Source organism: Podarcis filfolensis (assembly GCF_964270895.1).
Source record: "Podarcis filfolensis genome assembly, chromosome: 2".
Lineage (NCBI taxonomy): Eukaryota > Metazoa > Chordata > Lepidosauria > Squamata > Lacertidae > Podarcis > Podarcis filfolensis.
Genome location: NC_139605.1, coordinates 96,950,896 through 96,973,900, shown reverse-complemented (window position 1 = coordinate 96,973,900; position 23,005 = coordinate 96,950,896). Strand labels below are relative to the sequence as shown.

The window sequence follows — 23,005 nt, the reverse complement described above, 5'->3', positions numbered from 1 at the left end:
ATGGATGCTTCCCTGCTCCAAAATCATTTCCCTAGATGCGCGGAAATGTCCTCATTTCCTTTCTCACGGCAGATATGACATGGGTGGTTCGGAGCTTTGGAGTCTTGGGAGACAAGAGATATCTTTGCTGTCCCCTATTCAGAACTTGGTGGAACAGTTCCCATTTAGATCCCATTAAGATTAGTATTTTTAGAAAGAAGATTAATCTCCACTTTAAAGGTTGCAAGCGATGGCGTGCCTCCTGCCTTTGATACCCTCTAGGTCAAAATTCATGTGCTGCAATTGCACAAAACAGGCGCTTCTTGCTCAGAGGTGAGGAACCTGCAGCACGTCAGACGCTGTTGGACTCCAACTCCCATGATCCCTAGCCATTGGCTATACTGACTGAGGCTGATGGGAGTTGGAGTCCAACAACATCTGGCGGGACACAGGCATTCTAGCCCACTTGTAGCTGCACTTATTTTCAGGTGGCACTTGATACCCACACAGGAACTATAATAATGCCCATGTTGGTTCCTACTGGTCCAAACAACAGACCAGGGAATCAATGAGATCAACATATGTAGCCCACAGCAAAAGTGAAAAAATGTCCAATGAATGTTGCACAAAGCCCTTTTGAAGCTTTGTACCTCTTTTTTTCTTCCAGGCTTCCTCCATTTCTGTTTGTGTTTTTTTTTTAATTTCTTTTTATTGAATTTCACTTAAATAACCAAAAGAAAAAACAAAACAACAGTTTCAGAAAAAAGAAGAAAAAGAAGAAAAAATATCCATACATAACACAGAAATAACATCAATTTCCGTTACAGTTCTTTGTCTTATTCCTTGAATCTTTATATCTTTAGATATTTAGATCTTTCCTCTACACACCTATTGACCTCCTTCCCTCCCGATTTCGGGCTTCTTAATGAAAATTCTTTCTTTTTTCTGCAGCTAATAATTATTAATGGTTTACGCATCGTAAGGTTTATATCAGACCTGCTGTAGTTTTTAAGTTTCTATAGTTTCCTTCAATATATACCATAAATTTATTCCAATCGCTAATAAACTTTGCATTTTTTTGGTTTCTAATTTTTTGCGTCATTTTTGCTAGTTCAACATATTCAAATAATTTTGTTTGCCAATCTCTGATCGTTGGGGTATTTGGGCTTTTCCAATTTTGTGCAATTAATATTCTAGCCGCTGCTGTCGAATATTGGAATAGTGTCTTATCTTCTTTTTTAATTTCATCCCCAATTATTCCTAGTAAGAAGGCCTCTGGTCTTTTAGGGAAAGTGTATTTAAATATTTTTTTAACTCGTTATAAATCCCAAAATTTCTTTATTTCTTCGCAATTCCACCACATGTGGTAGAAATTGCCTTCTTTAATTTTACACTTCCAGCAGGCCTTATTTCCTGTTTTGTACATTTTTCCTAATTTTGCTGGTGTGATGTACTACCTATACATCATCTTTTCCAAATTTTCTCTGAGTGTGATGCATGCCGTAAATTTCATTCCACTACTCCATAATTTCGACCACTTTTCATATTCAATATTATATCCCAAGTCCATTGCCCATTTTGTCATGACCTCCTTTATTTCTTCGTCTTTAGTGTCCCATTCCAATAATATATCATACATTTTGGATAATAACTTGGTTTTGCCTTCAATTATTTCTATCTGAAATTTAGATTTTTTTCTCGCTTATCCCTACTTTTTTATCTTCCATCCATATTGCGTTTATTTGATGATATTGCAGCCAGCCTGTTAATTTGTCTTTCAGCTCCTCATATGTTCTCAATTTCCAGCCGCTTTCTGATCTTATCAGTAGGTCTTTGTAGGTCAATCTTTCTCCTTCCATATTTGCTTTTTTGATTGTTAAAATGTCAATTGGTGATAACCACCAGGGTGTTTTCCATTCTAAAAAAATTTTATTTTTCTCCCAAACTTCATATAGTGGCCCTCTAATAATATGGCTTAAAAACCCTTTATGTACCTTTTCTTTATTTAGCCACAAGTAGGCGTGCCAACCAAACCTATTGTTAAAACCCTCTAGGTCTAACAGGTCAGTGTTTTCCAAATTGATCCAATCTTTGATCCAGCAAAGGCAGGAGGCCTCGAAGTATAGTTTCAGATTTGGCACCGAGAATCCCCCTCTTTCTTTTCGATCTGTGAGTAATTTGAATCTAATTCTTGGTCTTTTCCCTTGCCATATAAATTTCGAAAGAGTTTTCTGCCAATCCTTAAACATTGTGGAACCTCTAATCACTGGAATGTTCTGGAACAAAAATAACATTTTTGGGAGTATGTTCATTTTTATTGCCGCCATCCTTCCCGACCACGAAAGTTTCACTCTGTTCCATGTATCTAGATCTTTTTTAATTTCCTTCCATGTTGTCAAATAGTTGTCCTGAATTAAATTTATATTTTTTGTAGTTAGCCAAATTCCCAGATATTTTATTTTTTTGGCCACCTTAATTCCATTCTGTATCTCTAATTTTTCTCTTTCATCCTTTCCCAGATTTTTAGTCAGCATTTTTGTCTATAATTTATTCAATTTAAAACCGGATAGTTTGCCATATTCTTCTAATATTTCCAGAGCCTTACTGACACTTTTTTTGCGGTTCTTCTAGGGATAGCATCAAATCGTCTGCGTACGCTTTTAGTTTGTATTCTTTCGTTCCTACTTTGATCCCTCGAATCTCTGGTGTTGCTCTTATTTTGTTCGTCATTACCTCTAATACCATAATGAATAAAAGCGGGGATAGAGGGCAACCCTGTCTTGTTCCTTTTTCAATTTTGAATGAGTTTGTTAAATTGTTGTTTATAATCAATTTAGCAGATTGATTTGAATAAATTGCTTTTATTCCTTCCATAAATTCACCCTCTAGCCCTGCTTTCTCCATGCTTTTTAGTAGGAACGTCCATGAAACATTGTCGAATGCCTTCTCCGCATCGATGAAAATCAGCGCCGCAGGTGCTTCATTCTTACACTCCAGATATTCGATGATGTTTATGGTATGCCTTACATTGTCTTTGAGTAACCTATTTGGGAGGAATCCTGCTTGATCTTTATGAATTAGATTTACTAGACATTTTTAAAGTCTGCTTGCCATTACCTCTGCGAAGTATTTGTAATCGTTATTTAATAATGATATGGGCCTATAGTTTTTAATATTTAGTTTATCCGTGTCGGGTTTAGGGATCATCGTAATGTGGGCCTCTTTCCACGTCTCTGGTATCCTTCCTCCTCTTAATATATTATTCATGATGTCACATAACACTGGCGTTAATTGGTTCTCTAATACTTTATAGTATTTAGCTGACAATCCATCCGGTCCCGGGGCTTTCCCTAGTTTCATCTTTCCTATCGCATCCTGGATCTCTTCTGTTTTTATAGGTTTATTTAATTGGGCTCTTTCTTCCTCTGTTATAGTCTTCTCGCTGTAGTCTTCTAAGTATTTTTCTATTCGGGTTATTTCTTCATCTTCCTTTTTATACAATCTCTCATAAAAATTGAGGAAGTTTTCCTTTATTTCTTTTGGGTCTTCTATCAATTGCTCCTCTATTTTTATCTTATTTATCACATTTTGTTTTTGCCTTCTTCGCAATTGCCAAGCTAATAATTTACCTGTTTTATTAGCCAATTCGAAGTATTTTTGTTTCATTAACTTAATTTTCCATTCAATTTCTTGACTTGTTAGCATTGAGTACTGTGTTTGTAATATTTTTGTTATTTGTAAGTTTTGTTCATCTTTCGGATTTGTTATTAATTTTTTCTCGCATTCTCTTAACTGACTGAGGATTTCTGCTTTCTTTTGCTCTCTTACTTTCCTCTTATAGCTATTTTGCTGAATAAAGAACAGGCTTCCTCCATTTCTGATTAAGCATTAGGTTGTTGAACTACTGCTGAACTATAACACCGGTCTTGAAAGACCTTCATTGGCTCCCAGTACGTTTCCGAGCACAATTCAAAGTGTTGGTGCTGACCTTTAAAGCCCTAAACAGCCTCGGCCCAGTATACCTGAAGGAGCGTCTCCACCCCCATTGTTCTGCCCAGACGCTAAGGTCCAGTGCCGAGGGCCTTCTGGTGGTTCCTTCATTGAGAGAAGCAAAGCTACAGGGAACCAGGCAGAGGGCCTTCTCAGTAGTGGTGCCCACATTTAGAAGACATCTGAAGGCAGCCCTGTTCAGGGAAGTTTTTAATGTGTGACACTTTAATGTATTTTTAATCTTTGTTGTGACACTTTAATGTATTTTTAATCTTTGTTGTGATACTTTAATGTATTTTTAATCTTTGTTGGAAGCTGCCCAGAGTGTCTGGGGAGGCCCAGCCAGATGGGTGGGGTACAAATAAATTATTATAATTATTGCTCGCTTTTATGCAGCCAGAGAGCACTGCGCATACATTTTACCACTCCTCCTTTGGAAGAAGCTATGCAGATTGTCATGGGTGAGATGCTGTGCAGCTGTTTATATGGGCACAAGCTGCTTTTGAGCCTGTATAATCACAGCAAAGTCAGTAGTTCTACATTGCTTTGCCAAGAACAGCTTTCAGGAATGACCCCAGATTTGATTTGATTTTTGGTCCCCATGCTACCAGTGGGTCCCACTCCCAGCTCCGCCCTCTCCCGTTTCCCAAGACCAATGTTATAAGAATTCTAAGGTCCCAAATATAAAATAAGCATTCATAAATGTACGAGGCAAACACATACATAAGTATATAAACCATGTGTCTGAAATAGTACAGGAGAACAATCCTGAAGTCATCTTGACTCTCCCAAACCATTTTGACTCTCCCAGTGACCTCAAATATTTCTCTGCAAAGAGGAAGGAAATGGGAAAGCCTCGCCATTGTTTTTTGCTTACCTGTCTTAAGGGCATATGTGTGTATGAATAGGGTGATTCTGTGACCTGGATTCAGGAATTAAAGTATTAACCATCACAAAAGAATGGCCAGGCTGCCCAGGTAATGCAACCAGTGACCATTATTAAGTATCCTGGCAGACAGGATTTCTGCTGGAGACCATCTCTTTCTGTGATATATGTATGATGTTTTGGGGGGTGGTCTTGAGCTACAGGGTGGGCAATTTCAAAAATCTATATAATGGCTTGTGCACCATTGTTCAGGGTCCCTCCTGCCTCCTGCCTGTTGGCAGTGAGCACCCTGTTGCAACAGTTAATAAAGATCAGGCTTACCTTTGCTTCTCAATATTCTCTGCTTGGCCTCTGTTATTTTCTCCTTCCGATGAGGAACCTACCTCAGGACTCTATACGGGCTCTTGGATACCCCATAAGGAAAAGGAGCCATTTTTTTCTTATAACAGTTTCTTATAACACCATCTACACTGCAGTCTAGTAGAAACTCTGGTGGTTGGACCACAGATAGGATTGTGTGTTGGTGTGGGTGTTATGAGAGCCAGTGTGGTGTAGTGGTTAAGAGCGGTAGTCTCGTAATCTGGGGAACCGGGTTTGTGTCTCCGCTCCTCCACATGCAGCTGCTGGGTGACCTTGGGCCAGTCACACTTCTTTGAAGTCTCTCAGCCCCACTCACCTCACAGAGTGCTTGTTGTGGGGGAGGAAGGGAAAGGAGAATGTTAGCCGCTTTGAGACTCCTTAAAGGGAGTGAAAGGCGGGATATCAAATCCAAACTCTTCTTCTCTTCTTCTTCTTCTTTTTCTTATCTACTGAAGTTCTCACCCTGGGCCACCAGGGGGATACTGTAGATAGTTATGCAAATGAAGGATCGAAAGTGACGTTCAGTGATTGGATAATATGTATGCAAATGAAGGATCGAAAGTGACGTTCAGTGATTGGATAGTTTTAGAAAATGGCAACAGTTACATTGTTCTGGAGCTCTATATAAGCAGGCTGACTGAGCTCCTCAGCTCAGTTCTGTTCCAGCTCACAAATAAAGAGCTGCTTTGGAAGAATCGCTGTGTCGTCTGATATGTTCGCCCATAACTTAAGAGTGTGTGTGTTGGATCCTGAGTTCTAGCAGTTCCTGCTTCTCCTGTTGCAATAAATGGAACCCTTTTCTCTTTCAAGCAGATAATTGTTTGTACCAGTGAACCTACTGAGACCGTATCATAGCCAGAGAGTTGCCAAGGAAGGACTGTCTAACACCAACGTTATGTCTATGGTTGCGTACACATAAGCAGTCTGAAACATGAGATCATTTCCTCCCTGCTGCAAACATCCAAGTCACATTCTTAAGCAGCTGTACAGACCAGAAAAGTAGATGGGAATGTCTTCACCCCATGGCCATCGCCTGATTTGCACCAAACTCCAATTCACTGCGTGTGCGCAGTCACTGCCTGAACTGTACACACCTTCCATTTCTAATAGAATGCAAACTGGTTTGAGGGAAAGCGCATCAAATAGGAATATTTCTCAAGAGACTTCCGGTTCAGCGCGACTTTGAGCCAGGCGGGGATTTCTTCCTTAGAGAAGAGTCCTGAGCTTTTCGGAGGAAAATAGGGGTTCCACAGGGCGCAGTGGTCCCCTGAAAAGTATCTGGTGGGCGTTCAGATACACTGTTTCCCGCGGAGCCAAAAAGCGGAACTCTCAGCCGTCAGGTAACTCCGTTTTGGAGCGAAGAGTACGGCGGGGGGTGAAGCGGGCTGAGGGAAGCCATAGCTGTCTCCGAAAACGCAAAGCCCCGAGCCTGCAGGAGAAGCGCTGGATTCTCAAAAGAAAGAAATTCGAGCCTAAAAAAGGGATAAAACTAAAGTGGATGTCATCTAAGGAAAGACTCGAAGAAGAGGAAGTCAAAAAGAGCTCGACTTTTATCTGAAATCAGCGTGGACGCAGAGACCTAAGCAAAGCGGGAGAAAGTGTAAGTGACGCTAGCGGCTAAAGTTCTTCTCTCCGCTCTACACCCTCTGAGACTATATTAGAGGATACAAAATATCTGGCAAGAGAGGAAGTAGAGGGGGAGCAAAGAGGTAACATTTAGAAACTATTTGATATAATCTAGCCCTCTTTGAGACAGTGGGAAAGAGGAAGAATTTAGCTTCATCTCTGAAAGTTTTGCGTAACGGAGGACTCCATTGCGCTACGGCGTGGGCGCCATTATATATTGTTTTTGGTTTTCTTTGTTTTTTGTGCCTTAGAAGAGAGAGGGAAAGGGGAGGTACGGTATTGCCGCTTCCCTCCCCCCCTGAAACTCGGAAACTCAGAAACTTTAATAAATAGACTGTTTATAGTTGATATTACCCTTCCTTCTTCGAGGAAGGGAATTGGAAAGGTTTTCTCCTCCCCCTCCCTCTTTCCGTGTGCTTCCCTTCCCCATTTCACTGTTGGCTGACCTCTGGTGGATGGGAGAGAAACTGCAACTCATTTTGCTAGCATTTGCTAACCTCCCTGGGCTGGCTTAACGTTCCTGAAAGTATTTGAAAGCCGGACTTAAACACTTGAGGGAAGGATCTTGATCGATTTGAATTTCTTGGTTTACTTGAATTTTTTCTGGATTCTTCGGCTGACCGGACTTGTAGTGGAATATAGCCCAATTGAGGGCAAGAAGACTAAGAGGACAAGAAGATAAAGAGTGGTCCCATGAAAAAGACATATTCTGCAAACGACATTGTAAGGAATAGACTATTAAGAGGCAGGAAGAGCTGGTTTAATTATCGGATTTGACTGGACCTAGACTCAAACTTTGGATATTTCTGACTGGAACATAATTTGAACTCTGACCTGAGCTCAGAACTTTGATCTTTGATTCTCTTTTTGGTGGGATGTTGGAATATTTCATTTAGCGGATTAGTTTAACTGGGGACACCAAGAAGAAATTATTGGAATATTATTTCAGATGTCCTAGTGGAACTGGTTCTGAGCTTTGTAATTATCGATAGAATTGAATCATCATTATTATAATTATTACTAGTACTCTCTTATACTTAATTGAAAATGTCCCATCAACCAAAGAAAGGTGGAAATGGGGGAACCCCAGTAGAAAGAAAAGGGTCCAAGCAAGAATCAGATTTCAGATCGGAAATCTTAAAAATGTTTGCAGAAATTAGACAGAGCGAGAAGAATTTAGAAACAAAGATAGAACAGGTAGACTTAAAGATAGGGAAAATGGATAAGAAAATAGATGAAACTGTAAATGAATTGAAAGGCCAAATTAAAGAGGTATCCAAAAGAACTCACGTATTAGAGGAGGGAATGAAAAAGACAAAATTGGAAATGAAAGAACTGAAACGTGAAGATGATAAAATCAGAGTAGGTCTCTTAGAAACTAATAAATCACAAGAGGAAATGTGGGATGCGATCTCCATGAACGAACTTAGACAACGGGAAGTTAATTTAAGGTTGAGGGGGGTCCCAGAAAACCAAGGTGAAAATATTAGACAAAAACTAGTAATAGAATTGGCACAATGGTTAGAGTACCAAGTAGAAGAGATAGCATGTACGGTACAGAATGCCTTCAGAATGAAAGTGAGAACGACAAGGGCAAGAAAACTGCCAGGGGACTGTTTGATAACCTTTAAGGATAGAGATATGAGAAATTTGGTACTCCAAAAAAATAGAGAAAAAAGACTAATGATAGATGGGAGTTATATAATTATTTTTAAAGACATTCCAATTAGGTTGTTAAAACGAAGAGACCCCTATAAACAACAGGTGCAAATTCTTAAAAAGAACAATATTGAATTTAAATGGGAGTTCCCGGAGGGGATCTCCTTTACTTACAAAAATAAGAGACATAGATTGTCCAGCCCGGAAGAGATAGGCAAATTTCAGAGGAAATATAAGGAATTACTAGTAGAGGAAGAAGAAGAACTTAAAGGAGCAACAGGAGGAGTGGAAGTTAAAGGCGTGAAGGATTTGGCGGAGAGGGAAAAAATGGGAGAAAGGCTAGCGGGAGAAGAGGAAGGGGAGGGAGAGGAGGAGGAGGAAGAGGAAGAAGAAGAAAGACTATAAAGAACTACTATATAGAAAAATTTCTCCTATCTTGATTATTCGGAAATAAAATGGCGTTAAAATTATGGAATTGGAATATTAATGGACTGAACGAAAAAAAAAAACGGAACAAGGTGGAACAATTTCTAAAGAAAAAAAATTTAGATATAATCTGTTTGCAGGAGACACACGTGGCGAAAAGGCATAGGAAAATTTTGGTTAATAAAAGACTCGGAAATGAATTTATATCCTCAGACAAAGAAAAGAAAAGAGGAGTGATATTGTATATAAAAAGTAAACTTGAGGCTCAGCAAATATTTAAGGATGAAGAGGGAAGAATTATAGCTGTCCAAATCAATTGGCAAGGTGAAAAATTAATAGTTGTTGGGATTTATGCGCCTAATGGAAGCAAAACTGACTTTTATAAAAATTTGGAAGAAAAACTGTTGGAATATGTAGATCAAAAAATAATCCTGATGGGTGATATGAATGGGGTAGTGTCAATAGAAATGGATAGATTGAGAGACGGTGGGATAAAAGGGACAAAAGAAGGAAAACTACCCAAAACATTTTTTGAAATGGTTAAAGACTGTAATTTAATCGATATTTGGAGATTAAAACACCCGCTAGAAAAACAATTCACTTTTTACTCAGAACCAAACCAATCAATGTCCAGAATTGATCAAGTTTGGATTTCGAGTGAATTAACTCCAAGAATCACTCAGGTAGAAATTGAACCAAGAGTAATTTCAGACCATAGTCCAATTAAATTAGAACTTAAAGGCTTTGAAGAAAGATCATTTAGGTGGAGATTAAATGAAGGCCTGTTCGATGATCAAAATCTTACCCAAGAGGCACAAAAGAAAGTGAATGATTACTTTGTGGATAATTGTAATAAAGGAACGAAGATGAGTATAGTATGGGATGCAAGCAAGGCAGTGATGAGAGGGTTTTTTATACAAAAAAACTCACTTAAAAAGAAGAACAGAGAGAAAGTAAAGACAGAGATTTTAAAACAAATTATGGAAAATGAGAAAAAGCTAATTAAAAAACCAAACAATATAAGAATTAGACAAAGTATTAAAGCCCTGCAAACCCAATTTGCAATGATAATAAATAAAGAGGTGGAATGGAATATTAAAAGAATTAGACAAAAAAACTTTGAGTTTGCAAATAAATCAGGAAAATGGCTTGCTTGGCAGATTAAGAAAAGGAAAGAACAAAGTACAGTAAACAAAATCAATGTGGAAGGAGAAGAGATAGTCAGCCCTAAGGGTATTAGAAAAGGATTCTTGGATTTCTACAGACATTTGTATAAGAATAAAGAAAAGAATAGTATGAGAAAAATAGAAAGATATTTAAAAGAGAAAGAAGTGCAAAAGATCCCAACAGAAGTAACAGAAAGGCTGAACACCCAGATTAATAATGAGGAGATCAAGGAGGTAATTACAGAATTGAAAAATGGGAAATCCCCAGGACCAGATGGGTTTACAGCAAGGTATTATAAAGAGTTGAGAATAGCCCTAACAACACCATTAAAAGAAGTAATGAACAACATCTTAAAAGAGAGAGAGATTCCGGGGACTTGGAAAGATGCATTTATAACCTTTATTCCAAAAGAGGATGCGGACCAAACACAAGTAAAGAATTATAGACCGATTTCCTTATTAAATACGGATTATAAAATTTTTGCAGGAATAATGGCGAAGAGATTAAAAAAGGTGTTACAAGAAGTCATTCACGAGGACCAAGCGGGTTTCCTTCCCGACAGACAGATGAGGGATAATGTGAGGAATATAATAAATACGCTAGAATATCTGACAGCTAGGAACGAAAGACAGGCAATGTTAATGTTTGTGGATGCCGAAAAGGCATTTGACAATGTATCATGGGATTTCATGTTGAAAAATATGGAATACATGGGATTGGGAAATGACTTCTTGAACGGAATTAAGGCAATATATACTGAACAAAAGGCGAAATTAATAGTGAATAACGTGATAACAGAAGAAATCGAAATATCAAAAGGTACTAGACAGGGCTGTCCGCTTTCACCTCTGCTGTTTATAATGGTCTTGGAGGTTTTCTTGAATTCAATCAGGGAAAATGAAAGGATAAAGGGGGTGACAGTAGGCCAAAATGAATACAAAGTTAAGGCCTTTGCCGATGATTTGGTAATAATGGTGGAAGATCCGATGAATAGTGCCTCTGAAGTGCTAGAGGAGATTGAAAAGTTTGGTGATGTGGCAGGCTTTAAGTTAAACAGGAAAAAAACTAAAATTATAATCAAAAATATGGACCAAACAATGACTGAAGTGCTGCAGCAACAAATAGGTATTGAAGCTGTTAAAAAGGTTAAATATTTGGGAATATGGTTGACTCCAAAAAATATCGACCTGTTCCAAAATAATTATGTCCCGGTTTGGAACCGAATTAAGAAAGATCTGGAGGGATGGGGAAGGTTAAAACTATCTTTCTGGGGTAGAATCTCAATGGTGAAGATGAACGTGCTCCCAAGGATGCTATTCTTATTCCAAATGATTCCAATATTAAAAGGAGTAAAGATATTTGAGGAATGGCAAAGAACGATCTCAAGATACATCTGGCAGGGCAAAAAGCCGAGAATTAAATATAAATTATTAACAGACGCAAAGGAAAGAGGAGGCTTTGCCCTGCCAGATTTAAAACTATACTATGAGGCATCATGTCTTTGCTGGATAAAAGAATGGATAAAACTTAAAAATACCAAGCTACTGGATCTAGAGGGCTTTGATGCAAGATTTGGATGGCACGCGCATTTATGGCAAGAGAAGAAATTGGGTTATAAATCTTTCGAAAACCACATCTTCCGGAAATCGTTGTTGGAAGTGTGGGACAGATATAAGAACATATTGGAAATGGGAGTTCCACATTGGCTATCTCCACTAGAGATTATGGGAGTTAGAAAAATTAATATGAGAAGTAACTGGATTACTTATGGAGATCTGGTGGTAAAGGAAGACGGGAAATGGAGACTAAAACCATATGAGCAAATAAAAGAGCATGTATCTGATTGGCTGCACTACTATCAGATAAGTAATATGTTCAAAAAGGATATGAAAGAGAGAGGGTATAAGGAAAAGGATTCGAAATTCCAAATAGAAATAGTTAACAATGATTGTAAGATAATCTCAAAAATGTATAAAATTCTATTGGAATGGTATACGTTGGATGAGGAAGTCAAAGCAGTAATGATCCATTGGGCCAGGGATTTAGGGTACAGTATAGATTTGGAAGATTGGCAAAAAATATGGAATGAAAACTTGAAGTTTACAGCATGCACTACGTTGAAGGAAAACACAATGAAGATGGTATACAGATGGTATATGACCCCTGCTAAATTAGCAAAAATGTATAAAATCTGTAATAAATGTTGGAAATGCGGGGAGAAGGAGGGTACATTCATACATATGTGGTGGGAGTGCAAAAAAGTGAAGGGATTCTGGGAACTGGTTTATAATGAGTTAAAGAAAATGCTGAAATATAGCTTTGTGAAGAAACCAGAGACCTTCCTGCTGGGAATAACTAGAAATGATATAAAGAGGAGGGATCGCAAAATCTTCCAATACGCAATAACAGCTGCGAGAATATTGCTAGCTCAAAGATGGAAGCAGAAAGAACTTCCAAATATTGAAGAATGGAGAGAAAAACTGACAAACTTCGCAGAACTCGATAAATTAACTGGGAAAATTAGACTTCAGAGAGACTATGAGTTCCTAGAGGACTGGGGGAAATTTAGAGATTATTTGAAAACTGTATGTGAGGAAAATACAACGCTAGTGTGTTTCAAAGAAGCTTTGTGAAAAAAATAAGGAATATTGCAAAAAAGGTAAAAGAGGACGGGAAGATGTATTAAAATGGTAATACTATAATTAAGGAATGTGTTGATAAGAAATTAAGTATGGATGATTATCAGAGGAGTTGAGGGAGGTCGAATAAGTCAAAATAAGTGATGCTTAAAATTGTATGATTGGAGAAATTATGAAAAAACTCAATAAATATTATTTTAAAAAAAAAAAGGAATATTTCTCAAGAAGCTACGGTGTGTCTACAGATGGTGACTAAGGTCACATGTAAAGGTAAAGGTAAAGGGACCCCTGGCCATTAGGTCCAGTCTTGACCGACTCTGGGGTTGCAGCGCTCATCTCGCTTTATTTGCCGAGGGAGTCGGCATACAGCTTGTGGCCAGCATGAACCAGAGCAGTGCACGGAAACGCCATTTACCTTCCCGCCGGAGCGGTACCTATTTATCGACTTGCACTTTGACATCTTTTCAAACTGCTAGGTTGGCAGGAGCAGGGACCGAGCAACGGGAGTTCACCCTGTCGCGGGGATTCAAACCGCCGACCTTCTGACTGACAAGTCCTAGGCTCTGTGGTTTAACCCACAGCGCCACCCACGTCCCATAATGTCACACGTGCCTGGCTTCAAACACCAGTGGTGGGAGTGCACAGGAGCCAGAGTAAGCTGTCATGTATATGTAGCATATGTTTCTAAGTGCCTTTTGCAAATGATTTTACAGTGCACTAGATCAAAGTTCAATGAGGCTTACTCCTGCATAATAGGTTTGCGGCTTTCATTCCATAAAACGCCAGCTATTCCCCAGTCCATTTGTGGACACAGAATGTTCCTGATGCCTAGTGACAGAGAGAGGGGGGCATAGCTGTGCTCTGCATGCAAAAAAATCACACGTTAAATCCCTGGCCTCTCCAAGTAGAGAGATGCCAGAGATTCCTGACAGAGAGACACTGCCCTACCAGTGTTTACAAAACTGAGGTGGGTGACTAAGCATCTGACAAGGTAACTTCTTATGTTCCTAATAGGCAACTAACAGAATGAACCGTTTTCTGTGCAGACGGGGTGAACTACTCTACAGGTATGATTACTTTCACTGCTGGGTGTGTTTGTTTGCCTTTTAATTTTCCCAGTTTATTTAAAAATTGTAATCAAACTGCCCTCTTGTGCCTTGCTAGTGTTATTACATACATATCTAAAATGGAATAGGGCTACACATTAGTTGCACTCCTCTTCCTGCTCTGCTGCATAAATGAAGACTGGACACTGAAGCACAACTGTGAATGCAGACGGCCCAATCTGACAAGGCAAATCTATGTACAGGAGCTAATAATGAATGAATGCAAGGCTTCTGTGTGCATAGCTAATAATGGATGAATGCAAGGCTTCTGTGTGCATAGCTAATAAAGGATGAATGCCCCATCACCACCACAATCTCCATCTGGGTCCCTGCTGTACTGTCTGGATTCAACTTTTTGAGGTGTCCCCATTATGGGTCACTCAAAACACAGCTAGTGTTGAGAGCGAAGGTGTTGTAGCGGCTAGTGTGATGGGCCATGGGTTCAAATCCTCCCTGGATGATTGTTTTGGCTTTGGTTCTTTCTTTCAGCACAACCTGTTTTACAGGTTTACGAGTATTGAAGGGAGAGAGGAGGACAGACCATGTATATTGCCCTAAATAAGTTTTCCCAATGATTAGAGCCATATCAGGACCTATTTAAGGCAAAGCTGGCATGATGTGTTTGTTAAAGCTATGTACACATTACCGGCTTAAAATACATCTAGGTTGTTTTTTCTCTCAATTTGGACCAAAAGCGGACTTGAAGGTAAAATACAATAAAAACACAAAGTATTTGACAAGGAACAAGAAGAAACAACAGGATAGGTGTGGATTGTGGCTAATGTCGTGTACACACTGCTTCCCTGGAGGTTGAGCAAACAGGTGTGTGTGCATAGCCTAAAAATGTGAACTGGCAAGTTCCTGGTTCCAGCATCACCTCAACCATGCAGGTCAGGGGTGGGGAACCTCTGGCCCTCCAGATGTTGCTAGACTCCAAAAAGCTGGAGCTGATGGGGGCTCACTTTGGATGCCTCCCCCTCTGCTCGGCTAATTGGGTGGAGAAAAGCCAATTGCTTGGGATGCAGAGTGCTGGCAAAGAGCGCCCCAAGAGCGTCCTTGCTGCTGTGGAATAAGCGGCAGGGCTTCGTCCCTGCTCCTCCACCAGCGGACATAACCAAACACCCCATCGAGCCAAAGAACCGTGGTTTGCTGTTGCCATTGGAATCCCCAGGACTCCCATTCTTTAAAAAAAAACCAGCGCGGTCTGAGCCAGCTTTGCCCTCCTTTAACAATTCTGACCCTATTCTGTTTCCGTAGCCCAGCCCACCCACCTCACGTAAGCCGGGTTCAATTACCCGGATGCGGAAGTGCTTGCTCTTTTCTCTCTCGGGTGCTGCAGCCGAGAAGTTCAGCATCTCGGTAAGAGGCGTTTGAGATCCGGCGCCATCCGCGGTAAAGCTAGATTTGGGGAGCCGGTAAGAGGGTGATGATGGGGCGCGGGGGTCTTGAGGGCCTGGCGGCGGGGGAATTGGGGGAGGGCTTAGCAGAGATCCGGCGGCCAAGACTGTTTAGCGCGCAGCGTCCGAGTAGCCGCTTCTGCCATTTTGATTTCTCTCTTGCAGGTAACTGTCGCCAGAAGCCGTCGCCATGGTGAGTGAAGCGGGAGAAGCGTCCCCCGCACCCCCGGATCTATTTCCGTCACGATTAGGGCGGAGGTCTTGGAGGTATCGCGAGTTAAGGGGAAGGCAGCCGGTTGGAGAGAGACGTCTCTGTTTAATAGGGTTGGGGGGACACGTGTGTTTTGCAGCAAGCATGACTATCATTAATACGGAAGAGGGGACACAGTGTGCATGTCCCGGTACCTGGACAGGTTTGCTGTTGCCCTTTTTGAATAATAGTAATTAATACAGTAATTTGTTATTTATACCAAGCCCATCTGGCTGCTCTGGGCGGCTTCCAACATAATATTAAAAATACATTAAAACATCAGTCATTAAAAACTTCCCTAAACATTGTTGTTTAGTCGTGTCCGACTCTTTGTGACCCCATGGACCAGAGCACGCCAGGCACTCCTGTCTTCCACTGCCTCCCGCAGTTTGGTCAAACTCATGCTGGTAGCTCCGAGAACACTGTCCAACCATCTCATCCTCTGTCATCCGCTTCTCCTTGTGCCCTCCATCTTTCCCAGCATCAGGGTCTTCTCATGAGGTGGCCAAAGTATTGGAGCCTCAGCTTCAGAATCTGTCCTTCCAGTGAGCACTAAGGGCTGATTTCCTTCAGAATTGATAGGTTTGATCTTCTTGCAGTCCATGGGACTCTCAAGAGTCTCCTCCAGCACCATAATTCAAAAGCATCAATTCTTCGGTGATCAGCCTTCTTTATGGTCCAGCTCTCACTTCCATTCCCTAAACATAGAGCCTGGCCTTTAGATAGTGTCCTCTTCAAAGGGCTTTGGAGCCCTTTTGAATGAAACCAAGAGTGCCTCTAGCCCAGCTTCTTATTCCTAGCAGTGGCCAGCCGGGTGCCCATCAGCAGGTCTCTGAATATGTCTCTTTAGGGAGCCTTACTCCTCCCCAGTTCTTCTGCAGGCTTGAAATCGGGAAGGCTCATGAAAAGAAAACAATTTGTGTTTGCAGTTCCTCAAATTCTGCATGCTTACAAGCTATCTGTTGGTATTTGTTTGAGATGGGTTTAAGTGCCAAAGGAAAAGGAAAGGAGTCTAGGCTGCAGACTAAGAATTTAAGATACCATATATTTGTGCAAGGCATCAAGCTTGTATTTACTTAATTACAGCCTCGCAAAATCGAAGAGATCAAAGATTTTCTATTGACAGCCAGAAGGAAGGATGCAAAATGTAAGTAGCTGTTTATGACTTAACTGTTTTGTCCCTGTTTCTTGATCTTTTCCTGGAGTGTTTTTCTGTCTTAGATACCTTCTTTATTTTGGCTGGTGCTAAAAATGTAGCACAAATTACTTGGAGTTGCATTATTTATTATGAAGTGGCAGCACTGCGCATTCTGCCCTTTACTTCCTACCATTCCCAAGTCTTGGGCAAAGATACTGTTCTTGCCCAAGACTTGGAAATGGTACAGAGGATTAAAGATTAAAGTTACTAGCCTGCAAGAAATAGTGCTATCTTGTTGGGCTAGTAGAAAAGGGAGTCTCCCACCCCTTTCTGTGTTGGGCATGGAGAAGGAAGGTTCTCTCCACTGGCAGCTGTTTGGTTTTTATGCCAAGCATAGTGGAGGGTTGCAATACTTAATAATAATAGTAATAATAATAATAATAATAATAATAGCATACTGACCTATATATCAACCAAAGGCCTGGTTAAAGAGGAGTATTTTTGCCTGGTGCCTAAAGGTGTATAATGAAGGCACCAGGCGAACTTCCCTGGGGAAAGCATTCCACAAGACTGCTCCAAGTCCACCATCCTGCTCACTCATATCCATTACTAGATAAGGACTTTAAAATGCAAGGGTCATCTAAACCCTGCAGCTAATATACCTAGAATTTCCCAGTATGGGTGTACCACATATACAAAGAGAGAAGAACATAGGGAGCTTTCCAGTAGCAGGTTGGCTTACCAGCTGCACTACAGCTTGCCAGAAGAGGTGATATCTGCATGGTACAAACACACCAGTGAACCAAGTCTGGTGCTCTCACTGGTGCATTTGCAACTTGCCCTCTTCCATTAAGCTGCACTGCGAAACCGAAATACAGTGGTACCTCGGGTTACAGACACTTCAGGTTACAGACTCCGCTAACCCAGAAGTAGTACCTTGAGTTAAGAACTTTGCTTCAGGATAAGAGCAGAAATCGTGTGGCGGCGGTGCAGCAGCAGCAGGAGGCCCCATTAGCTAAAGTGGTACTTCAGGTTAAGAACAGTTTCAGGTTGAGAACAGACCTCCAGAACGAATTAAGTTCTTAACCTGAGGTACCACTGTACCAGACAGACTCGTAATATTACTATGTGTAAATCTGCACCAAGTCAAACATTTTAATCTATTGTAAACTAATGTCATGTCGTGAATAATTCAATTCAATGCGCTTTCTGAATAGAGTAATTCAAGTTCTAATTCAGTACCTAAAATAGAGCATAACTTTGAACTTTTTAAAATGTAAAATGATTGGTGATATGAATGAGGGCGTATCTGTTCCATAAAAGCAAATTGTTTTGACATGGCTCCCCTAACCCCCCAGACTTGGAGGTGTTAGCAGGATTTGGGGCATGGTGGATTCAAGGTGCACAGTTCTTTTGAAGAAGAAAAACCAAGGTGTTTTTAAACAACAAACGTTTCTATAACATCATAATTAATAACATTTTTGCATTTTAAAAAATCCCAGTGATGTTTGTGGTGAAGCCAGTGGTAGTTGAACTGTCTTTAAACTAGCAATATTTTGAGTTTCGTAAAACGAGCTCTTACAAAGAGCTTACAATATAAATTGTTTTTATTTTACCCATTCATATCCATGAATGATTACAGTCTGGATTAACTGCTACATGACTAACTGAAGCAAGGGAAGTTAAATTCCAAGTTGTTAATGCACATAGAGAAAAAGTTTTTCTCCTTCTCTAATAATACCATAACATCCAACAAGGCTGAACGTGTGGTGTAGTGGTTAAGAGCGGTGGACTCGTAATCTGGGGAACCGGGTTCGTGTCTCCACTCCTCCACATGCAGCTGCTGGGTGACCTTGGGCCAGTCACACTTCCTTGAAGTCTCTCAGCCCCACTCACCTCACAGAGTGTTTGTTGTGGGGGAGGAAGGGAAAGGAGAATGTTAGCCGCTTTGAGACTCCTTAAAGGGAGTGAAAGGCGGGATATCAAATCCAAACTCTTCTTCTTCTTCTTCTTGAAGATTCAGGACAGGCAAACAAAAATACTTCTTCACACAGAGCATAGTTAGACTATGGAATTTGATAGTGATGGCCACCAACTTTGATGGCCTCAAAAGAAATTGGACAAATTTGTGGAGGTTTATCAGTGGCGACTAGCCATGATTGTTGTAGTCTTTCTCCCCTGTTGGAGGCAGTATGCCTCTGAATACCAGTTGCTCATAATCACAAGTAGGGAAATGCTATTGTGCCCAGGTTCTTCTTGAGGGCCTCCCATAGGCATCTGGTTGGCATTGTAAGAACAGGATGCTGGAGTAGATGGGCTACTCGCCTGATTCAGCAGACACTTCTATTGTTATGCTAGCTAGTTTATCCAAACTAGAGCCTTTAACCTGTGAAGTTTTCCCCAGTAGTAGATAATTGAAGTTCTAAATTATTGTAGCTATTATGGATTCTCTGTATTTCTCCTAATGCTGGCTCTGAAATCATGTGGCCTGATAATATATATAGTTTGCACAGAATTGAGTTTTTAACTGTTCATCTTGCGTTAAAAAAACCAGGAGTAATGTATGCAAATGTGTTCCATTCTGATGGCATAGCACATTGCTTTGTATTCTGTTAAGCTAATGCTTAGTAGTTCTTTGCTAAATAGCATCAAAAAGACTTTCATATCAAGCTTAAAGAACAGCATAATTTTCTAAAGTGTGTGTAACCTCTGGTTTTAAAAGCAGCACTTACAATTACTTGAATTGCGAGCAAAGCAAGAAGGTTGTACAAGTGCCTAATTAACTAGGAATGTGCTTCAGTTTTCACACTTCTGAAATTAATGTAAATTGGATTTTTCACTGTTCCGGTGCGCTTTATATACGGCATGGAATTGAAAATAACCCCTCTGGTGTCAGAGTGCATAAGAGTCAGGTAGAAAGATATCATTGCTTGTGAAAGATATGTGAAAATTATAAGCAGTTTGTGCTTTTGGAAGTTTAATGAAACTTGACACCCTAGCCAATTTGCAATATAGTTTTGGTTAGTATCTTTTGAAGTGATGCATTCAAACCCATACAACATTATGTACCCAAAGAGCCACTCAGGACACCAAAATCTGATTATAAATGTTCCATGAAGATCATTTCTAGAAAGAAACTTAAATTCACATTATGTCCAACTCGCCAGAATCCAAGCACCTTTATACAATTACTCACACTGATCTTGCTACCTACTTCTTTGTAATAGATTTGGAGAACAGAAATAACAAAGCAAAGCTGCATAAGTCTGTAAACATTAATAATTATTATCATTAAGTCAAACGTAATGGATCAAATAATAGCACCAGTCTGGAATTTGGTTAGCTTTTGTGTATTTTTTTTAATGTACGTGTCTTTTTAGAAAAGCTTTTCCCTGATACAAGTTTGTTTCAATATTAATATAGTGAGGGGCATTGTCGTGGCAGGAGACTACATGCATAGGAACAAAATAAATGGCAAAACGGCACTGAAGTACAGATGTCATTTGCTTGTACTCATTATAGGATAAAGCAGGATTTAATCAAATTGTTTGTCTTTAAAGGAGAGTGTATCGTACTAGGCTCCGATTCTGGCTAACCTATTGCTTAATATATTAAGGGTATGTTGCTAACTTCAGTGATATTACATTGTAGCCGTCAAGATCAAGAAGAACAAAGATAACGTGAAGTTCAAGGTCCGTTGCAGCCGGTATCTGTATACGCTGGTCATCACAGACAAGGAAAAGGCTGAAAAACTGAAGCAGTCTCTTCCACCAGGTAATTGAACCATGCAGGAGATTGTTAGTCATGGGAGAAGACTTGGGTGGTGGCAGAGTAGCATCTGGTGCTTCTTGATAGTAAGAGAAGGTGGTGGGTATTCTCATGTGTATTATATAAGAAGATCCCCCTTGAAAGCAACCATGTATGTGATGGCATCCTGTAAAGCAGGGGTCAGGAACCTTTTCTGACCAGCAAGATAGAGATCTCCAACCCTGATGGGGCAAATCTAACAGAGTAGGGCTGCCCACCTGTTAGTCACTATGATGTCAGGTGATGCTGTGCTTTGAAGTCCCAATTGTCAGAACTTCAAAGCGCAGCATGGGGCCTGGTCCAGCTCAGCCCCTCCCTGTCTCAAGACCCCTGTTTTGGAGTGTTATGGGTACCGCCAATGTGGAACCCAGTGGTGGCACTTGCACCCATTTGGAAAATTCTGGTACAGCTAGCTAAAGTAACACATTCAAACCCCTTTCCCCCTAGCCTGGTGTGAGAGGAGGGTTGAGTCATTACTAACTCTGTTTCAGTTGTGCCCTGAATAGCTACGCTTTTTGGTTAACAAATCCACACTTTTCTTTGTGCCGCATTCTTGTACATGTAAAAACAAGCTGTAGTTTGAAGTGTTTGATAGACACGGATTCAAGAGTTGCATCAATTGGGGGCAGGAATTCAAAGTACGGAAAAGGGAACACCATTCCCTCAGTCGTGCATTCAGCAGGAAGTGTTGGCCTAATAAGGTTGGCTTTTAAAGACTTGTCTAAATGTCACTGGCTTACAAGGAAAACTACTGGACAGAGTAAAGACACTTTGGATATTCAGTGACATTTCATACTAAGCCACAGTAGCAGTTCACGTATGAAAAGCCCTGTGAGTGTTCAGGTCACCTGGTTCACAAGCCTGAAAGTCATGCTTCTTTGCACGCTCAGACCTGCTAATAAGCTTCGGCAGCTTGTATCTGGGATATAGATGAAAACCTCTGAGGGTTTGCCAGCCTGATGAGCAGAAGTAATGAGATCAGAATCTGTCTCTTCAGTTTCTCAGCCTCTTTTTCTCCCTTCTCTTTAGGTTTGGCTGTGAAAGAGCTGAAATGAACCAGTCATGCTTGAAATCTTGGCCGTGGATTGTAATAAAGGACTGAACTGTTCTTTCTTCTTGGTGTCCTCTTTTTTCCAAAGGGAATCATGGGCAGACTACTGTTTAAGCAGCATTGTTCCTTAGAGGGGAGCAGCTACCTGTCTTCTGCAGGGACTGTGTGCTCTTCTCGAGAGAGGAGGTGTTGTGATCTTCAGTCAGCTTGCTGTTCCCTCTTCATCAATCTCAAACTGAATCCAAAAAAATAATGGGGTGCTTTCAGTAATCGCTAATAGCTATTCTGGATACCAGTAGAATATATGGCCAACAGTTTGAAGATTTAACAAGCTGATAAACTTGATACATTGCTCTTTAAAATTCCAGAGTTAAAAGATCTGCAGAAAAACACAAGAACTAGCACCCAAGTTCAATATGTTTCACAAAACAGCCCCCAGGACATTTGCAGAATCTCCAGTGTGAAATCCATGGGCTTAATGGAGGAAGAGAGAATGTTCATTTCTAACTTGGGAGTTGGGTTAATTGGGATTGTTCCATGTACAATCTGACCCTGCTGCTCTCATTACAGCGACAGAGTTGAAGAAACACACTAATGCGGTAGACATGTTTTATCAAGCATATGGAGTAGAGGCATCCTATGTAGATTCTGCTGGAATAAGTAGCATGTGATCCTTGGCATCACATACTGATTCTGATATCACACTCTATTTCAGTGGCGTCTGCTATCTAAAGAGACTTGCGATCTACCAGGGAGGAAAACATTAAACTCTAGCATGGCTCATTCTAAATGGCCAGAAAGTATAAAGTGTTACTAAGACCACACTAAGGTTGATGTGGCTGGTTTTTGTTTTTTTAAGAGTTCTAAACGCTAATTTCATTGGCTCCAGTTCCTCTTGCAAGCCCCTTTCGGGCCCCATATCCATTGCACCTGGGAACAGACAAAAGTAGCAGAGCAACAAGTAATTTTTACTTCTGTACAGTAGCCTAGTTTCTGCACACACTTGTACGCTCCTTTCTATTCTCCATCCAGGCAAAAAGGAAGGACATAGCATGGGGAAGATTGCATGACATCCAGAGGGCTAACGGTGACTGGTTGGTTTGTATACCTCCCCTCATCTGTAAATATCAGGGAGGTGCACAACATAAAACTAAAATGGGAAAACCACAACATACTTAGTAAAAATAAGAACAACCACAACCAAATTTAGCAATGGCATCAGATGTCAATTAGCTAAAGGCCTGTTTGAAAAGAAATGTTTTTGCCTAAAAATATATAACGAAGGCTCCAGTGGAACCCTGGAGAGAGCATTCCACAAAACGGGAGCCACTGCAGAAAAGGCCCCATCTCAGGTTGCCACCCTCCCAACCTCTCATAGAGGAGGTACAAGAAGGGCCTCGGAGGATGACCTCAGTTCCTGGGCTGCTTCATATGCGGAAAGGCAGTCCTTGTCAGTTCTGAGCCGTTTAAGGGCTTCTAGGTCAAAACACAGATGTTGCATAGTGCCAAATATAACTTGCAGTA

General features: G+C 40.6%; 1 protein-coding gene and 1 long non-coding RNA gene across 3 annotated transcripts in view; one reads left to right on the top strand and one right to left on the bottom strand.

Moving 5' to 3' along the window:
• Positions 1-23,005, bottom strand: part of LOC310755722 — a 481,307-nt gene that overhangs the window by 362,387 nt on the left and 95,915 nt on the right. The gene's annotated exons all lie outside the window — the stretch shown is intronic.
• RPL38 (ribosomal protein L38) lies at positions 15,091-21,538 on the top strand. Of its 2 annotated transcripts, none has more exons than XM_083599063.1 (5): positions 15,091-15,197; positions 15,401-15,428; positions 16,572-16,632; positions 20,275-20,397; positions 21,460-21,538. In XM_083599063.1, the coding sequence occupies exons 2-5, from the start codon at positions 15,426-15,428 to the stop codon at positions 21,483-21,485; spliced, it is 213 nt and encodes a 70-aa protein (XP_083455189.1). In that variant the 5' UTR covers positions 15,091-15,197; positions 15,401-15,425; the 3' UTR covers positions 21,486-21,538. The 2 variants fall into 2 exon arrangements, with proteins under 2 accessions (XP_083455189.1, XP_083455190.1); XM_083599064.1 differs by having other exon boundaries at positions 15,141-15,253.